The sequence below is a fragment of the Rhinolophus sinicus genome, linkage group LG10, assembly GCF_036562045.2.
Source record: "Rhinolophus sinicus isolate RSC01 linkage group LG10, ASM3656204v1, whole genome shotgun sequence".
Classification (NCBI taxonomy): domain Eukaryota; kingdom Metazoa; phylum Chordata; class Mammalia; order Chiroptera; family Rhinolophidae; genus Rhinolophus; species Rhinolophus sinicus.
The window spans coordinates 24,218,721-24,233,796 of record NC_133759.1 but is presented as its reverse complement, the minus strand read 5'-3'; the positions used below and the strand labels follow the sequence as shown (position 1 = coordinate 24,233,796).

Sequence of the window (15,076 nt, the reverse complement as noted above, 5' to 3'; positions counted from 1 at the left end):
ATTTAGCAACGAGGCAAAACTAAAGAAAAGGAAATGACTAACCAAAAGTCAGGGAAGAGATAAGCTGTGATTGGAGAGAGGAACATGCCCTTAATGTTCTACTCTTTGACCTGCGTGGAGATTATGCAAAGGTTTGTTTTACAATGATTCATTAAACCATATATGTGTTTTATGCACTTTTTTATATGGATGGTGCATTTTACAAAAAAGGAAAACAGATAATGGGAAAAAGCTTTCAAAATTCTTAAAGGAAATTATTCTCAATCTGGAATTCTCTACCTATAAAAATTATAACTCAATTGTGAGTGTAAAATAAAGAAATTTTCAAATATGTGAAGCCTCAAAAAAATGTATTACATACATTTTCTCAGGAACCTATTTGAAGAGGCTTGCCATCAAAATTAGCACGTAATCATAGAAGAGGAAGATATCAGATCCAGAAAACAGAACCCAACACGAGTAAAGAGAATCACAGGGGCAACAGTAAATACAAAAGCCTCAAGACCCAGAAACCCCAAGATTCCTACTATGCACCAGGCACAGAAGGCATCTTAAGGGTGGTCATCACCCAATGCCCCATTCATTGTACAACATTTTCAAACCCCCAAAAGTACTGAAAATGTGCTTCACCAAAAGAAGGGCATAAACCAAAAGAAGATGCCAAGAGATCTAGGGAACAGGAAATCAAACCTAGGAGGAAAGAAAGGTAAAGAGAAGTTCCGTTACCATGGAATAGGTCTAGATAGCTAGCGAGCTCTTGGGAGTATACTTCGAAGGGGAAAAAAAGGAGTATCTCTGACATAGTTGACCTAGGAAATGGAGAAATATCTGGACATGTGGAAGAATTAGCAAAAGGTATAAACAAAACTAAAGAAATGACTAAATAAAGCAAATACTAGCCTCCATAAAAACAAAAAGAAAAGAAACAATCATAGTACACAATGTAGCTCAGCTGAGAATATTTACACGCCCCAGCAGCTCACAGAGTGTGGTCTGCAGATCCCTTGAGTTCTCTTTTCAGGGAGTCCATGTGGGCAAAACCATTTTCATCATAATACTAAGACATTTGTCTTTTCCGCTGTGTTGACATTTGCACCGATGATGCAAAAGCAATGGTGGGTAAAACTGCTGGTGCCTTAGAACAAATCAAGGCAGCGGCACCAACTGTCCTCCCTCAATCTCTGTTGACTTCTATGACCTTTTTGGTCCCCCTGGATTACACCTCACTTTTGTCACCCATCTTTAGATTAGCAGGACCAATAAAAGACCCCTGCAATTCCCACAACCTACAGAGAAAAATAATCTTACCAATAGTATGATTCCCATAAAGGAGCTGCTCCAAAATTGCTGTTTTCCCCACAGACAAGAAGCCACACACCACAACCTTGCAGCCCTTTCCCATCTTCTTTCAGGATATCACTGTAAAGAGAATAGAGATTTTTAAAATTGTATGCTGTTGAAATCAACCTTCTCTTTTCCTTTCTATATTTAAATTTAATAAGTACATACATGGGGGGAATGTCAAATATAAAAGGGGATATATAGAGTAAGGTCGATCCTTCCAAACCCCATTCCCAGTCTCCCATCTGCTCCCTTATACAATCAGTGTTACCAGTTTCTCATGTATTTTTGCAAAGATAATGTAGATAAACATAAGAATACATGTATAGTTATGAATGCCCATTTTCAAAAATAATAAACATTTTACACAAAAAATATTTCAATACTAATTAAGTTTATAGGAATCCAAATCGAATTCTAGATAAAGCCAATCCTTGAAAGAGACTGCCTGCTCAGCAATAGTTACCTGGAAAAATAAACATGTAAGTAAAAATTTAAGGAAACGTGTAGATAAAAATTTGGATAGAGAAGGGACACGATTTTTTAAAGAAACACTAATGTTATTAATGCTACTGTAAGTCATTTCTCAGGATTTCGGTATCTACATGGGTTCTCTTAGTCATACATCTTTTTGAGTCATACTTCTTGATCCTAGAAAAATTGCTCAGGCACTTTAAACTAGAAAGAAAAGGAAAACTCATCTCTCCTAGCTTTCTACTGTATCCAAGGAAGAGCAAAACGAGGTAACATTTTCTTCAATTTTCCTCAAAGCTTTTCTTTCCCAGAAGGCAAGGTACCAGAAGCCAAAGCAGAAAGGAAAACAAGGCTCATTAAATACAAAACAGTAAGTTGATAGAACTTAAAAAGGCATTTTGCCATCTCCCCCAATTTTCCTCTTACCTACAAGTGTACAACATGAAATAACTGATCAAAAGGGATAACAGAACTACTTGCAAGTCAAAAAACAACTACATCAAGAAAGTTCAAATAAGCATTCAGATAAAAGGTATCTTTTATGCTGGGTATCGTTCCATGCATGCATGTGTGTTGTACATCACTACTGATTTTTTTTTTTTTTCTTTTACCAACACCAAAAACATTAAGTAACAAATGAACTTCCCTACTTTATCTTCTCCAAGTCTGTAATGTTTTGTGACCCAAATCAGCTACAACACTAATCTGCTGACAGGAACATTTTTAATGCTACCATTATTGTTGCAGTAATAATATAGCACTCATTGCCAGAGCAGTACACTACATTTTGTCAGTAGAGAAGTAATCATCAGTTTATTTCCTTTATATTTTCAACATAACTGCAATAGAAGACTTCTCAGTATTTATAAGGGCAGAGCTTTGTGTAATTGATTACCTATGGTATGCTATCTCCTATATCAGCAACCATGGCCCATTTTGAAAGGTTTCCTACACATACTTCTGAATTTATGACTAATTTAATGTCATCTCATTTATCATAGGATTCTACTCTGTTCTGCATATTGTGGTCTCTAAGTTATGATACCACTGAATCTTTCAAAGGGTTTTTCATGATAGCTAAAATTTAAAGGAAGTTGCCACCTAACCACATGAGATGAGGATAAAAATCTTCCAAGGGATAAGAAAAATGATGGCTGCACAGAACAATTCTGTTCTCAGAAAAGGTTGCTGTCAGGATATAAATTGATTTTATTGTTATTTTCTATTTGCCATCCTCTGAAAATGTCTTAGCCCCAGTAGAATTTCTAAATACCAGTGCTTACCTCCTCTTTCCTTCTTGTTCAATCAAAAAAAAAGTCCCTTTACCACGTATTATACAAATCTTTTAAAAAAACACAAAAAACCAAGTGTTTAAAATGGCAGGTACATACTGTAATTGACTGAAGCAGGCATTTTAAAGAAAATTACACCTAATGACAGCAATAGACCCTCTGTAAAAGGGAGACAAACTGGAAAAATGCTGAAACCAATAGAATCCCGAGACATTCAGAAATCAAATGTGCCAAAGTGTCTTTGGAAGTGGCCTTAATACATCTGCTTCAAAAGTGGTATACTGCGATTGTACTGTGATCACTCACTGATATTAGGGTTAGCAGATCAAGTTTGTTAAAAAATACGTACTATTTTGTGTGTGTAAATGAATAAATTGAGGGATTTGTTTCAGTGTTATCAGAGAAATCTCCAATGGCAAACAGTAAAAATAACAATAGAGGTAACTCAAACACTAGGTAAGGACTTTAAGTTTCTTTAGGAAAGAAAGACAAGGAAAGCGGTAAGACAGAATAGACCATGTTGAATATTCTATAGCATCAAGATGAAAACAAAGATGGAAGGACAAGCGATTAATCAAAGCACAGTTGGGACATTCTAAGTACTTAGTTGTCTTCAACTGGGAAACAATAATACATAAAGCTGAAGATATGTGAACTGCTACTATCAATTAAAAAGTATGATTTCTTTAAAAATTATGTAAGATAATGAATAAATACACATACAAAAATACTTTATTTTCTATATATGATAACGATGGTGGGGACTCATAAGGAAGTGGTTGTTACACTTATAAATACTCAGATTTACAAATAAAAACTAAAAGCTTGGTTCTAGAGACATAATATTTCATAGTTCCCAAACACAATAAATATGCACCATTTCCTCCCAAATACAAAAGGGAGGTCATCTGCAGAAGCCTGAATAGGCACTGAATCACACGAACAGATCCTGGGGGTGGTCAAGTCTCATGTAAATCTAGGTTTCAAGAGTGTGAAAGGCTCCAGAGTAGATGGATTATAACCTTTGAGGTTCCTTCTAACACTGTGATGCTATGAGGACAGAAAGTGCTTACACAGAAACTGCATCAACACAGGTTACAAAACGTAGGAGTTAGAGCTACTTGTTACAGTCCCTACCCTAAGAAACAGTAAAATTCAACATTTTACCTATTAATCCTGATCTGATGTTAAAAGACTGAGAGAGTGTGCTTAACAGGCAAAATCCAGTGCAGTCCAGGCTAATCAACAATGCTGCGCGAGAATAAAAACATGACCTGGTCCATCCCTGTGGAAAGCACTGAGCTTGGTCAATATTCTCTTTGAAGAGCCACCAGAAACAGCTTCCCAAATTGTCAGTACTTCTGTTCTTCTAAGGAAATCATTCTACTTTTATAAGTAAAACATAATCTTTTTATACAATCAGAAAGATACTAATACTGAAACATGGTTAAAATCATAGATGGATCTTATGTAAGTATCACATAGGGAAAACTACACTATAAAATTTTTATGTAAACATCATGTACTGTGTGCAATACTTTTACTATCCAGATATGAATATATTTTACATACATAAACATACATTAAGAGTTTTGCATACAATATTGCACATAAAATAAGCAGATTCCGTCTTACAATTCTTTTATTCACTTAGAAAAATATTTACGGAGGGCTTATCATAATGCCAGGCATTAGGGACAAATTATGGGGCAAAATGGAAAATGATCCTTGCCCTCAGAAATCTGAAAATCAATTAGAAATACCAATCCAAATCTTGCAAAACAGAGAAACGAGATTAAGAAGCAAAACTGCAAAATCTCAGATATTAGCAGTGATCATTCACATTGCCAGACTCTTCTTTCCAAATGATTCCTCCAACTCTGCAGTCAATCAGTCTTGACTCATTTTTCTCATATCCCACTTCTGCTCCATCAGCAAATCCTCTACCTTTGAAACACATCCAAGCTGGACCATTTACCACCTCCATCACTAACGAAGGGGTTCAAGACACCAACTTCTCTTGTCTGGTGTCTTACAGATATCCCTGGCATAAACCCCGAACCCAGTATTTTACTTCACATAAGAAAGGGGATTCTGCAGCTGTGATTAAATTAACAACCTTGAGATGGGGAGATTATCCTGGAATATCTGGGTGGACCCAATGTAATTATAAATGTCTTTATAAAAGGGAGACAAGAGTGTCAGAAAGTGAGAGAGAGAGATTTGTAAATGCTATACTTCTGTCTTTGAAGGTGGAGGAAGGGGTCAGGAGTCAAGGAATGCAGGTGGCCCTGGAAGCTGGAATAGGCAAGGAAACATATTCTCCCCTAGTGCCTCTAAAAGAACCCAGCCCTGCTGACAACTTGATTTTAGCCTAGTGAGATTTCTGACCTACAGAACTAGAAGACAATAAATTTGTGTTGTTTTAAGCCAGTAAATTTGCTGTAATTTTGTACAATAGCACAAGGAAACTAATACAACCTCCTAACTAGTCTCTCTGCTTTCACTTTTCCCTTTCTTCCTTTTAGCCTCAAAGCTACAATCCAAATGAACCTTTAAAAATGTAAGCCGCATGAAGTTTTCCTTCTGCTCAATCTTCCAGTGGTTTCCACTCTTTGGCAGTTTGGAAACCCAAAGTCCTCATAAGAACATTCACCTCTCTCATGTCATCTGCTAGTTTCCCTATGGTTGACTCTAGCCACACTGCCTCCTTGCTGTTCCTGTATTAATCCAGGCATACTCTAGCATTGCCACTTGTCCCTCTGACTAAAATCAGTCCCCACGTCTCCACTACTCACATCCTTTAGGTCTTTTCTCAAACGTTACTTTAGGTCTTTTCTCAAGACTTACCCTAAACATTCCATCCAAAATTTCGACCCAATCCAAACATTCCCTATCTCTTCCCTCCCCTGACTGAACATTTGTCCCAACATTTTATATATATATATATATATAATGTTGACTGCCCCGTTTCCAAGGAAACAAGAAGTTCTGCATTGACCACTGCAGCGTCCCCAGCAATTGGGACATTACCTGGCACATACAAGGTCTGACAATTAAGTTTGCAAACTCATCCTAGATAAAAGTGCTGCATACCTCATTGCTGAATATCAACTATGGTCACCTTCAAAGTACATCCCTTGGGGAGTTATGCACCAATGCCAGTGCCTAGTCCACCCTTCAAAGCAATTTTGGAACTCTCTCTGGAATGGCCATCAGAGCTGTCATCCTCTTACCCTTGATGTCCTGAATGTCATTAAAATGTCTTCCTGTCAATAGTCACTTTATCTTCAAATAAAGGAAAAAGTCATTGGGGGCCAGATCAGGTGAGTAGGGAGGGTTTTTCCATGCAGTTATTTGTTTACTGGCTAAAAATTCCCTCACAGACAGTGCCGTGTGAGTTCGTGCATTGTCATGATGCAAGAGCTCCTTCGGGGTCTTGCACACCTTCCTCATGCCAAGATTTTCAGTTAAGATATTCTGTATCGATGTTTACTTGGTCTGTTATGCTTCTCACAGTCAGCTGGTGATTTTGATGCACAACTCAACAATTTTTGCAATGTTTTTGTCAGTTCTGCTGGTTACTGGCCGACCGCTCGTTACTGACCTCTCTTCATCAGTGACATTTTCTCTCCATTTAGAAAAACGTTTAACCCATTTGTACACTGCCTTTTTCTTCATGGCATTATCCCCATAAACCTCGACTAACATGTTCCCAATTTCACTTCCACTCTTGTCAAGTTTAACAAGAAATTTGATGTTTGTTCATTGTTCTAATTCAAGCTCAAACATTCTCACCACAGCACACAAAAACACGCAACAGTAATAATGAACGCCACTCAGCAAGACACTGCCACACGTGGACACGAGCACAGCTGTGAGACACTGATACACCAGGGTTATGAAACCTTACCGAGCTGTTTGTACAGAGCTGCCACGCACACGGTGGCAAGTTCGCAAATTAATGGTCAGAACTTAGGCACTTTATAAGTATTTAATTGAATCAATCAACCATGTAAGAACTCTTAAAATGTTAGAGCTGCGATTTAAAAACAAAAACAAAAACAGGAAAGATAGAAAATAGGGGAGAAATAACCTAACCGCTAATGAATTAGAATATAAATGTGATTCTCTTAAACCCTGGCCACACTTAAACTTAGAACTTGTAGAATTAAACCACACGACTATCGAAAATGAAAATATTCTGGAGACGCAAAAAAGCTATCATTTTTCTATAAAGAATGCAGCACAAAATGCCAGCATTTTCTCCGCATTTCTTCCTGAAACACTCGCACCTGCCAAGCAGGTCTTGGCAAATAAACATTTCGCTATTCTAAAAAACTGGTTCTGACGTAGCAATACTGCAACCAAATATGTACGCATGAAAGATACAAATGGAAAAGCACGGAGCCGCCCGTGCTCCCCCCACCCCGGATCATTATTAGGACAAAATCCCTCGGAGCTGGGCCCACGGGGCTAAAGCACGAATTGACCCAGGGGTGGGTGCAGGAAGGTGCGGTGCGAGGGCCGCCACCCGCGAAGCCGGGGCCACAGACGTCTTATTTGGCGGCTGGAGCAGCGTCGCAGGGGTCCGAGCCGTTTAGGATGCCAGATTTCTGCACCCGTCCTGGGGGTGCAAGATGACAGCGTTCCCCGCAGCAACACCTCAAGTGCGGAGCCTGCTGTGCGTAAAGCCGCCCCGCACAACTCATGACACAGACCTGTACACTCCGCAGATCCGGAAGATAGCGGCGCGCTGGCTGCACGGCTCCACGGCGGGATTTAGCCACTGGAGCCCCGCCCCCAACTTGCCTTCCCCCGGCGGCGGGACTGTCCTGAACACTCGCCCACAAAGATCTCGCCAGGGACTGTCGCCTGGAGGATCAGAGGGAGGGACAATAGGGAAGGTGGTGCCTAATCCCGGCGGAACTCCGCCCACTAGGCTCTCTGCCAGAACTACATGTCCCATGAGGCTCTGGGCAGCCGCAGCCTTTCCACCGGAAAGACTTTCGCTGAATTGGGGGAGGAGCCCAAAAGGGATTCTGGGAGAAAGGCTCTTTCCTTTCCGTCTGGCCTCAGCCATCAGGTAGGCAGTGAAAGGGATATTCACAGTTCCATCCGCCGCTGATCTCCCTTCGCCTGGGCCATCCAGGCTCGGGGACCCTGCGTCCTGGGACCTTCTTCTTCCTCCTGTACGGCTCGAGTTTGATTAGGATGCGGGGCAGCGCGGTTGTGTAGAGGTGGCCCCGGAGGCAAGCTGGGGGATGATGTGATGGCGGCGCGAATTCGCGCTGGGCCCGGAGCGGGAAGGAAAGGATGGCGTGGGACTGAGGGATGGGAAGCTGGGCCTAGGGTTTCCTAAAGCGAGCGCGGTAGGTTGGTGGAAGTAAGTACTTTGTCCTAGAGTTAACCAACGTCGGAGGGCAACATCTTCCCCTGTGGTGTCGGCGAGGTTTCTTTGCAGGCCAGGCTCTCGGAGACTCCGCCTGCCGCAGTCATCCGCCCCCTCAGGGCCCAAGTCTAGCTCCAGTCATTGTCCAGCAAAAATGTGCTTTGTGCTTCCCTGTGGGGGTCGCAGAGGTGATTGAGCGCTGCTTCCCATGGGCACAGAAGCGAAGGTTGGGCTGGCTGTTCCCTTGCGAACTGTGCAGAGCCATTTTCCTCTTCAGTGGTTTCCTCGTAGGTGGTGGGGAACTAAGATGGGCGGAGTCTCATTATACTTGAAATGGATGATATTTCTTAATGCCTGGTTTTATCTGAAAGGTAAGCCAAGATGGGCGCTTACAAGTACATCCAGGAGCTATGGAGGAAGAAGCAGTCCGACGTCATGCGGTTCCTTCTCCGGGTGCGCTGCTGGCAGTACCGCCAGCTCTCGGCGCTCCACCGGGCCCCCCGCCCCACCCGGCCGGATAAAGCGCGCAGGCTGGGGTACAAAGCTAAGCAAGGTGAGTGGTCTCTGCGTGGGTGCTTGGATGAAATTACATTCTCCGGGGAAAGTTAGGAACCAGTGATGAGGAAAAGCTATCGCCCGATGTCTTCCTTCACATGAGGCTTTGGCAGCAATTGTCGTAAACTAGCAACACACAGAAGTTGTTGACCAATCTCCCTGTGTAGTTAACAAAGTACTTCGAAAGATACTGGATTGTGTTCTTTATTTTTAAAGCAAGTCTCAAACTGGTATTAGTTTTACCTCCATCGTATAGGTAGTATTTGATTTGTGGTCTGAAATATACATTTGATGTAGGAGCAATAATGACAAGTCATTGAGTCTTCCACTCTTAAGACCACTGTAATTTTTGTGTGTAGGATATGTCATATATCGGATTCGTGTGCGTCGTGGTGGCCGCAAACGCCCAGTTCCTAAGGGTGCCACCTATGGCAAGCCTGTCCATCACGGTGTTAACCAGCTGAAGTTTGCTCGAAGCCTTCAGTCTGTTGCCGAGGTAAGTAGTTTTTGAGAAGCATTTAACTTGTGCCTAAGTGAGTGCTATTGTGTTTAAAATGGGGTTTGTGGTTTTTACTAATCTTGGAGAACAGTTGCTGTCAAAGATTTTGTCGGTCTTTGTTACTAATATGCTTTAAGTTGTTAATATGTGGAAATATAATTCCTATATATAGATGATATATATAGCAGGAAGTGTTTTATGATTATCGTGAACCCCTGGAATCTAAGCTTTTGAAGGGCGGTAAACTGTCTTGAGCACATCCAGGTGTATAGAAGCTGCATTATTTTCGTGTCACTAATTTTCTGTGGTCAGTTGTGAGTTGTCTTTATAGGTTAGTAAATTAAGCTATGCTCTGTTGTAGAGGCTTGTGAACAAGGGACTTGATTTCTATGATCTAAAAATGTGTTTTTGTTATTAAAGCGCAAAGAAGACTGCAAAAGAGACCATTGTGGCCTGCAAAACTTAAAATATGATAAATGTTAACATTTTCTATAAAAGTTTGCTGACCTCCATTATATGAGAAAAAGACAAGGTTCCAGAATCCTAAATTTTGTTAGCCAGATATTCTCAATATTCATGCCTTAGGGAGGGGGTAATAATAGGGAATAGTAAGTAGACCTTATCACACTGAATGGTCACAGCCTCAGTCTCTTGTTTATTGGTGAACTAAAGAGAATTCTTGCTTCCTTAACTTGCTACCATGGGAAATGTGGGGGGCTGACTTCAGGCCTTTTTTCCTCTTCTAGGAGCGAGCTGGACGCCACTGTGGGGCTCTGAGAGTCCTGAATTCTTACTGGGTTGGTGAAGATTCCACATACAAATTCTTTGAGGTTATCCTCATTGATCCATTCCATAAGGCTATCAGACGGAATCCTGACACCCAATGGATCACCAAACCAGTCCACAAGCACAGGGAGATGCGCGGGCTGACATCTGCAGGCCGCAAGAGCCGTGGCCTTGGAAAGGGCCACAAGTTCCACCATACTATTGGTGGTTCTCGCCGTGCAGCTTGGAGAAGGCGCAATACTCTCCAGCTCCACCGTTACCGCTAATATGAGTAATGTTTGTAAAATTCTTTCCTAATAAACAGTTTAGGACAGTCATGTTTGCTTAAAAGTGTTCTTTAATTTGTCTGTTAAAACTAGTTGTCTGCAGATTGTTTTCATGAATGCATTGTCAAATTATGAAAGTTAAAGTGCAATAATGTTTGAAGACTAAATGATGGTGTATCTTGTTTCTCATAAGATAAATACTTTTGTCTTTGCTTTATCTTAGGGAGTTGATATGTCAGTGTTTAAAATGCTGTGTGGTTATAACAGGTGTAAAATAAATTCTGTGAAAGGAGTCCAGAACTAGCCATGTAGGTTTGTTGGTGCATGTGATGAAACCTACAGCTTTATTGAGGGAATGCAGTGCTCTGTTGGTTTATTCTCAAGGGGTTGTTTTTTGAAGTTTGGCAAGGACAAACATTGTAAAGTTGAATTTTGCTTGGAAATTGCGAAGGATATCCTAATCCATTCTCAGAATCATGCAGAAAAATGAAAGTTGACTATGGGGCTCACATTTTTAGATATAATCCAACATTCTGTTTACATAACTGCTGGTTCTGAAAGGAGAAAAGTTTAAAAGAATGCCACCATTGTTAGGAAAATTGAACAATCATGTTGCAAGGGGGTTCTCTTACAAATGAAACAAATCCTGCTTAACCTGTACAAAGTTGGCTTGGTCTCCGCAATAGTAGTGAAGTTCGGTTCACTAAAGGTGGAGGCTTCCTGGTTCAATCCCATGTCTCCGTGGGCTGTGGAATACTGAATTCCATGCAAAGTAGTAATGGTAATAACAATGGTCTATGATGAAACTGAAGGAAATTGAATATAAAGTAAATGAGAATTATTAGCCTTAAGGTCGTAATGTTAATTTGTGACCATTATGAACCCTGTTTAAAAGCACTTCATTGGCTTAGTTCAATCAGTCTTAAAAGTCATCTTGGGTCAACCTAGGTTATTTATTCTAATCATAAGGGTACTGAGAAAAGTTACGTAGTTGATGTCAATACAAGTTCATGGTTTCCAATCTAACCTTATGCATTGTCTAGTTATTTTTTTCATCCCTACTCAAAACTACCCTCAAAATACTTCCACAAAATTTCCAGGCCGTCAGTTGTGTTCACCTTAATGTTAAAGCATAGACTAGGCTTCTGTTTCCCAGAGTGAATTAGAGTGTGTAGGAAATCTTAAGAGGAATTGCCCCAATTTCCAATTCTGGGTTTGCTGACTTAAAGAATTGGTAGGTAGTTTGATTCCAAAATCTAATTGCTGTTTCCTTGAACCAATTTTTCTATTTTCTTCAGGGGTCTTAAAAGTCTCAGTTAAATAATTTCCAGAAAACATGTAGCAGACTCATAAAACCTTTGAGACCTAAATTCCTTTCCACTCAAAGATCTTAAACCATCTATTTTGTGTGTAGAGGTTGTTCAACTAAAGGAATAAAGTCTATTAAACTAAAACTGGATCTGTTATCTTTTGTCATCTAATACTAAATGCTTTCGAGGAAGCCAAATACCCTTACCTGCAAAAAGGTATCAAAACATGATGGCAGTCAACAATTTGAGGGAAAGAGAAGTGTGTAAGTACTTCAGTTTTCTCTTTTGGTTCTTTGGTTCCTTGCACAAATTAGAAAAATTCATTGAAGTCTTTTTCAGACTATTGTGGATGCTAACGGGAAGGGGAGGGAGGGTTCAGGCCAAAGGTCAGACAACCTGTCTCCAGGAAGGGCTTGCTCCTATCATTGTGACCCTACAGTTTTGTCTCCAGCAGCTAGAGGGATCCTATTAAGTTTTAACATGTCATTTCTGTGCTTAATACTCAAGTCCTTATATAAATAGCTAACATTTTAGCTTCCATGATCTTGCTACTCCCACCATGTGACCTCGTGTCCTACTACTGTCATTCCTTTTCATCCCAGCCTTTTTACTGTTCCTCAAACACTAAGCACTTTTCCTAATGCATTTACCATGTTAACCCCGAAAACAAGACTTAGCCGGATAATCAGCTCTATTGCGTCTTTCGGATCAAAAATTAATGTAAGACCCCGTCTTATTTTACTTTAATATAATTTTTATTATACTATAATAAAACATTTTACTATAAGACCGGGTCTTAATTTTTGTTCCAAAAGATGCATTAGAGCTGATTGGCTAAGTTTTATTTTCAGGGAAACACGGTGTGATGGGAAAATGCCCGGTAATTAAATTGCACTTCGGAGGCTGTCCCTGACCACCCCACAAGCTGTTCTGTTTAATGTTTCTAAGTGGGTATGTGATTTGAACATACCCAAACTGATTATTAGAATTTTATTTATTTTTAAATATTAGCTGGTTTTTATTTTTTCATTTTATTGCAGAATATTGGGAAACTCTCCAGAGCCCATCAGCTCCAAGTCATTGTCCTTCAATCTAGTGGAGGGCGCAGCTCGGCTCCAAGTTCAGTCGCCGTTTTCAATCTAGTTGCACGGGCCACAGCCCACCATCCCATGTGGAAATTGAACCGGCAACCTTGTTGAGAGCTCGTGCTCCAACAGAGCCATCTAGCCGTCTCCTAGAATTTTCTTTAGAAATAGAGCAATTGGTTTCTTACAACCCCACAAGATAACAGGTACTAATTTTAACTCCCTTTTTGCCAGTAAGCTAACTGAGCCAAAGATGAAGCAACTTGCTCAAGGTCACACAGTAGTGGCAGTCTGGATTCATATCCTCCATATAGACTTAATGTAAATTTTTGATTAGGTAATACTGACATGGCTAAAAATTCAAAAGATACAGTAGGGTCTACAGTAGAAGTCCCTGCCTCCCAGTTCTGGAGGCAATCGATGTGAATATATTTTTCCTAAGTGTACAAAGTACATAGGTATTTTCTTTTTTACCCAATGATAGGATATCCTACACCTTGTTGATTTTTTTCATTTAGTTACATGTCTTTGATCTTATTCTACATCAGTTCATGAAGAGCTTCCTCATTTTTTCCCATTATACAGGTGTACTATAACTTGCTTAATGTGGCCCCTACTGATGAACATTTAAAAATTCTTTCCAATCTGTTGCTTTATAAAACTTTTGCAATAAGTTTATCTAGGATAAATTCCTAGAAGTAGAATGGCAGGGTTAGAAATTATGTGTATTGGCAAAGAGAATCTGTTCTGCCAGCCTGATCAGAAAAATGGTATCTAGTTTAATTTTTGCACTTTTGAGTATGGCAGCAGCAAAGCCATAGCTTTTTTTCCCTCTGGACATACAGCTAAACTATGTTTTTCCGGTACCTTATACATTTAGGTAGTGGTCTTCTGACTTAACACTTGCCAATGGAATGGGAGAAGTAGTGATGCATTACTTTGCTCCAAGGCAGTCAAGAGTTGGTATGCCAGTGGAGGCCAGTGCTCCAAATAGCATAGCTACAAGATGGTAAAAAGCTTAACCACTATGAGATTGCACAAATGAGAAATAAACTTTTATTGTGTTAAGCTACTGTGTTAGTTGTGTTTATTATGGCAGTATAAGCTGGGCTCAGCTTAACCCTGACTAAATAAGTACAGTTGAGCATTTATATATTTGAGTCTTAGGTTTGCTTTACAATGACCTTGCATTATATTCTTGTCCATTTTTCTATCAGAATCCATGTACTCTTAAGCCCCATGCTGTATTAAATAAATTGTAGGCTGTCTGCTAGCTCATTGCTGCTATGCTTCATTTCTCTGCTCTCAAGATTCTTAAAGGTGATTTTATGTAGAGTAGTAAGTTGAAATTTCAACTATTCATCTTATCCTTTAAATTCTAAGTTCTGAAATACCTATGGAGAATTAGAAGGTATATATTGTATTAGGCAGACTAGCTCCTACAGTGACAACCCCCAAATCTCGGTGGCTTAAAATAATAAAGGTTTGTTTCTTACACATATTACATGTTTACTGAGGGTCATGGTCCTCAATCCAGAAACATTCACCACTATCTGGAACATGACAAAGGGCAAAGAAAGCATGGTATAGCATGCCCTGGATTTTAGAGCTCATGCTCAGAAGGTTGTCCAAAGCAAGTCCCATGACTATACTTGAATTCAAAAGGTGAGGAAATGAAATATTACCGTGTGACTAGAAGGAGCGGGAAAACCAATTATTTGGTTAGCTCTACCACATACACTAATCCATTTGATTTTCTTTTGACCTTGTACACACTTGTGGGATTATAGAGAACAGTTGGTATACCAAGGGCGGGGAGGGGCAACAGGAACCAGTGCAGTCCACACTGGCAGACAGGATTATTTTATTACTGAACATGGCTTAGACTTGTCAACGTATAATCATAAAGACAGACTTCTAGTCAGCTTTTGCTGTTTTTAAATTACTACAGACAATGCAAACCCCCCACTGAATTGATTCATTTGGCAAAATAGGGTTATTCGTACACAACTGTACAACCAATTTTCCTGCTACTTTATTATGTGACATGGCTTCTTTCCTGTAAACCACACAAAT

General features: G+C 40.0%; 2 protein-coding genes across 3 annotated transcripts in view; one reads left to right on the top strand and one right to left on the bottom strand.

Annotated features, from left to right (window-relative positions):
• NKIRAS1 (NFKB inhibitor interacting Ras like 1) overlaps window positions 1-8,018 on the bottom strand; it is a 34,160-nt gene extending 26,142 nt beyond the window's left edge. Inside the window, exons 1-2 of the mRNA XM_019745278.2 lie at window positions 7,829-8,018; window positions 1,309-1,419 (exon numbers count right to left, since the gene is read on the bottom strand). Of these exons, the coding sequence (XP_019600837.1) occupies window positions 1,309-1,402 (94 nt within the window). The 5' untranslated portion in view covers window positions 1,403-1,419; window positions 7,829-8,018. The remainder of the gene's footprint in view (window positions 1-1,308; window positions 1,420-7,828) is intronic.
• Window positions 8,019-8,064: 46 nt separating this feature from the next.
• RPL15 (ribosomal protein L15) lies at window positions 8,065-10,656 on the top strand. 2 transcript variants are annotated; one of them, XM_074312783.1, is made up of 4 exons: window positions 8,065-8,193; window positions 8,871-9,052; window positions 9,414-9,550; window positions 10,300-10,656. In XM_074312783.1, the coding sequence occupies exons 2-4, from the start codon at window positions 8,881-8,883 to the stop codon at window positions 10,603-10,605; spliced, it is 615 nt and encodes a 204-aa protein (XP_074168884.1). In that variant the 5' UTR covers window positions 8,065-8,193; window positions 8,871-8,880; the 3' UTR covers window positions 10,606-10,656. The 2 variants fall into 2 exon arrangements, with proteins under 2 accessions (XP_074168884.1, XP_019600785.2); XM_019745226.2 differs by having other exon boundaries at window positions 8,153-8,299.
• The last annotated feature ends 4,420 nt before the right edge of the window (window positions 10,657-15,076 follow it).

Coding starts and splice junctions, on each gene's coding strand:
- RPL15 (XM_074312783.1), top strand. CDS start 8,881: ATGGGCGCTTACAAGTACATCCAGGAGCTATGGAGGAAGAAGCAGTCC. Junction 9,053..9,413: donor GGGGTACAAAGCTAAGCAAG/GTGAGTGGTCTC, acceptor TTTTGTGTGTAG/GATATGTCATATATCGGATT. Junction 9,551..10,299: donor GCCTTCAGTCTGTTGCCGAG/GTAAGTAGTTTT, acceptor TTCCTCTTCTAG/GAGCGAGCTGGACGCCACTG.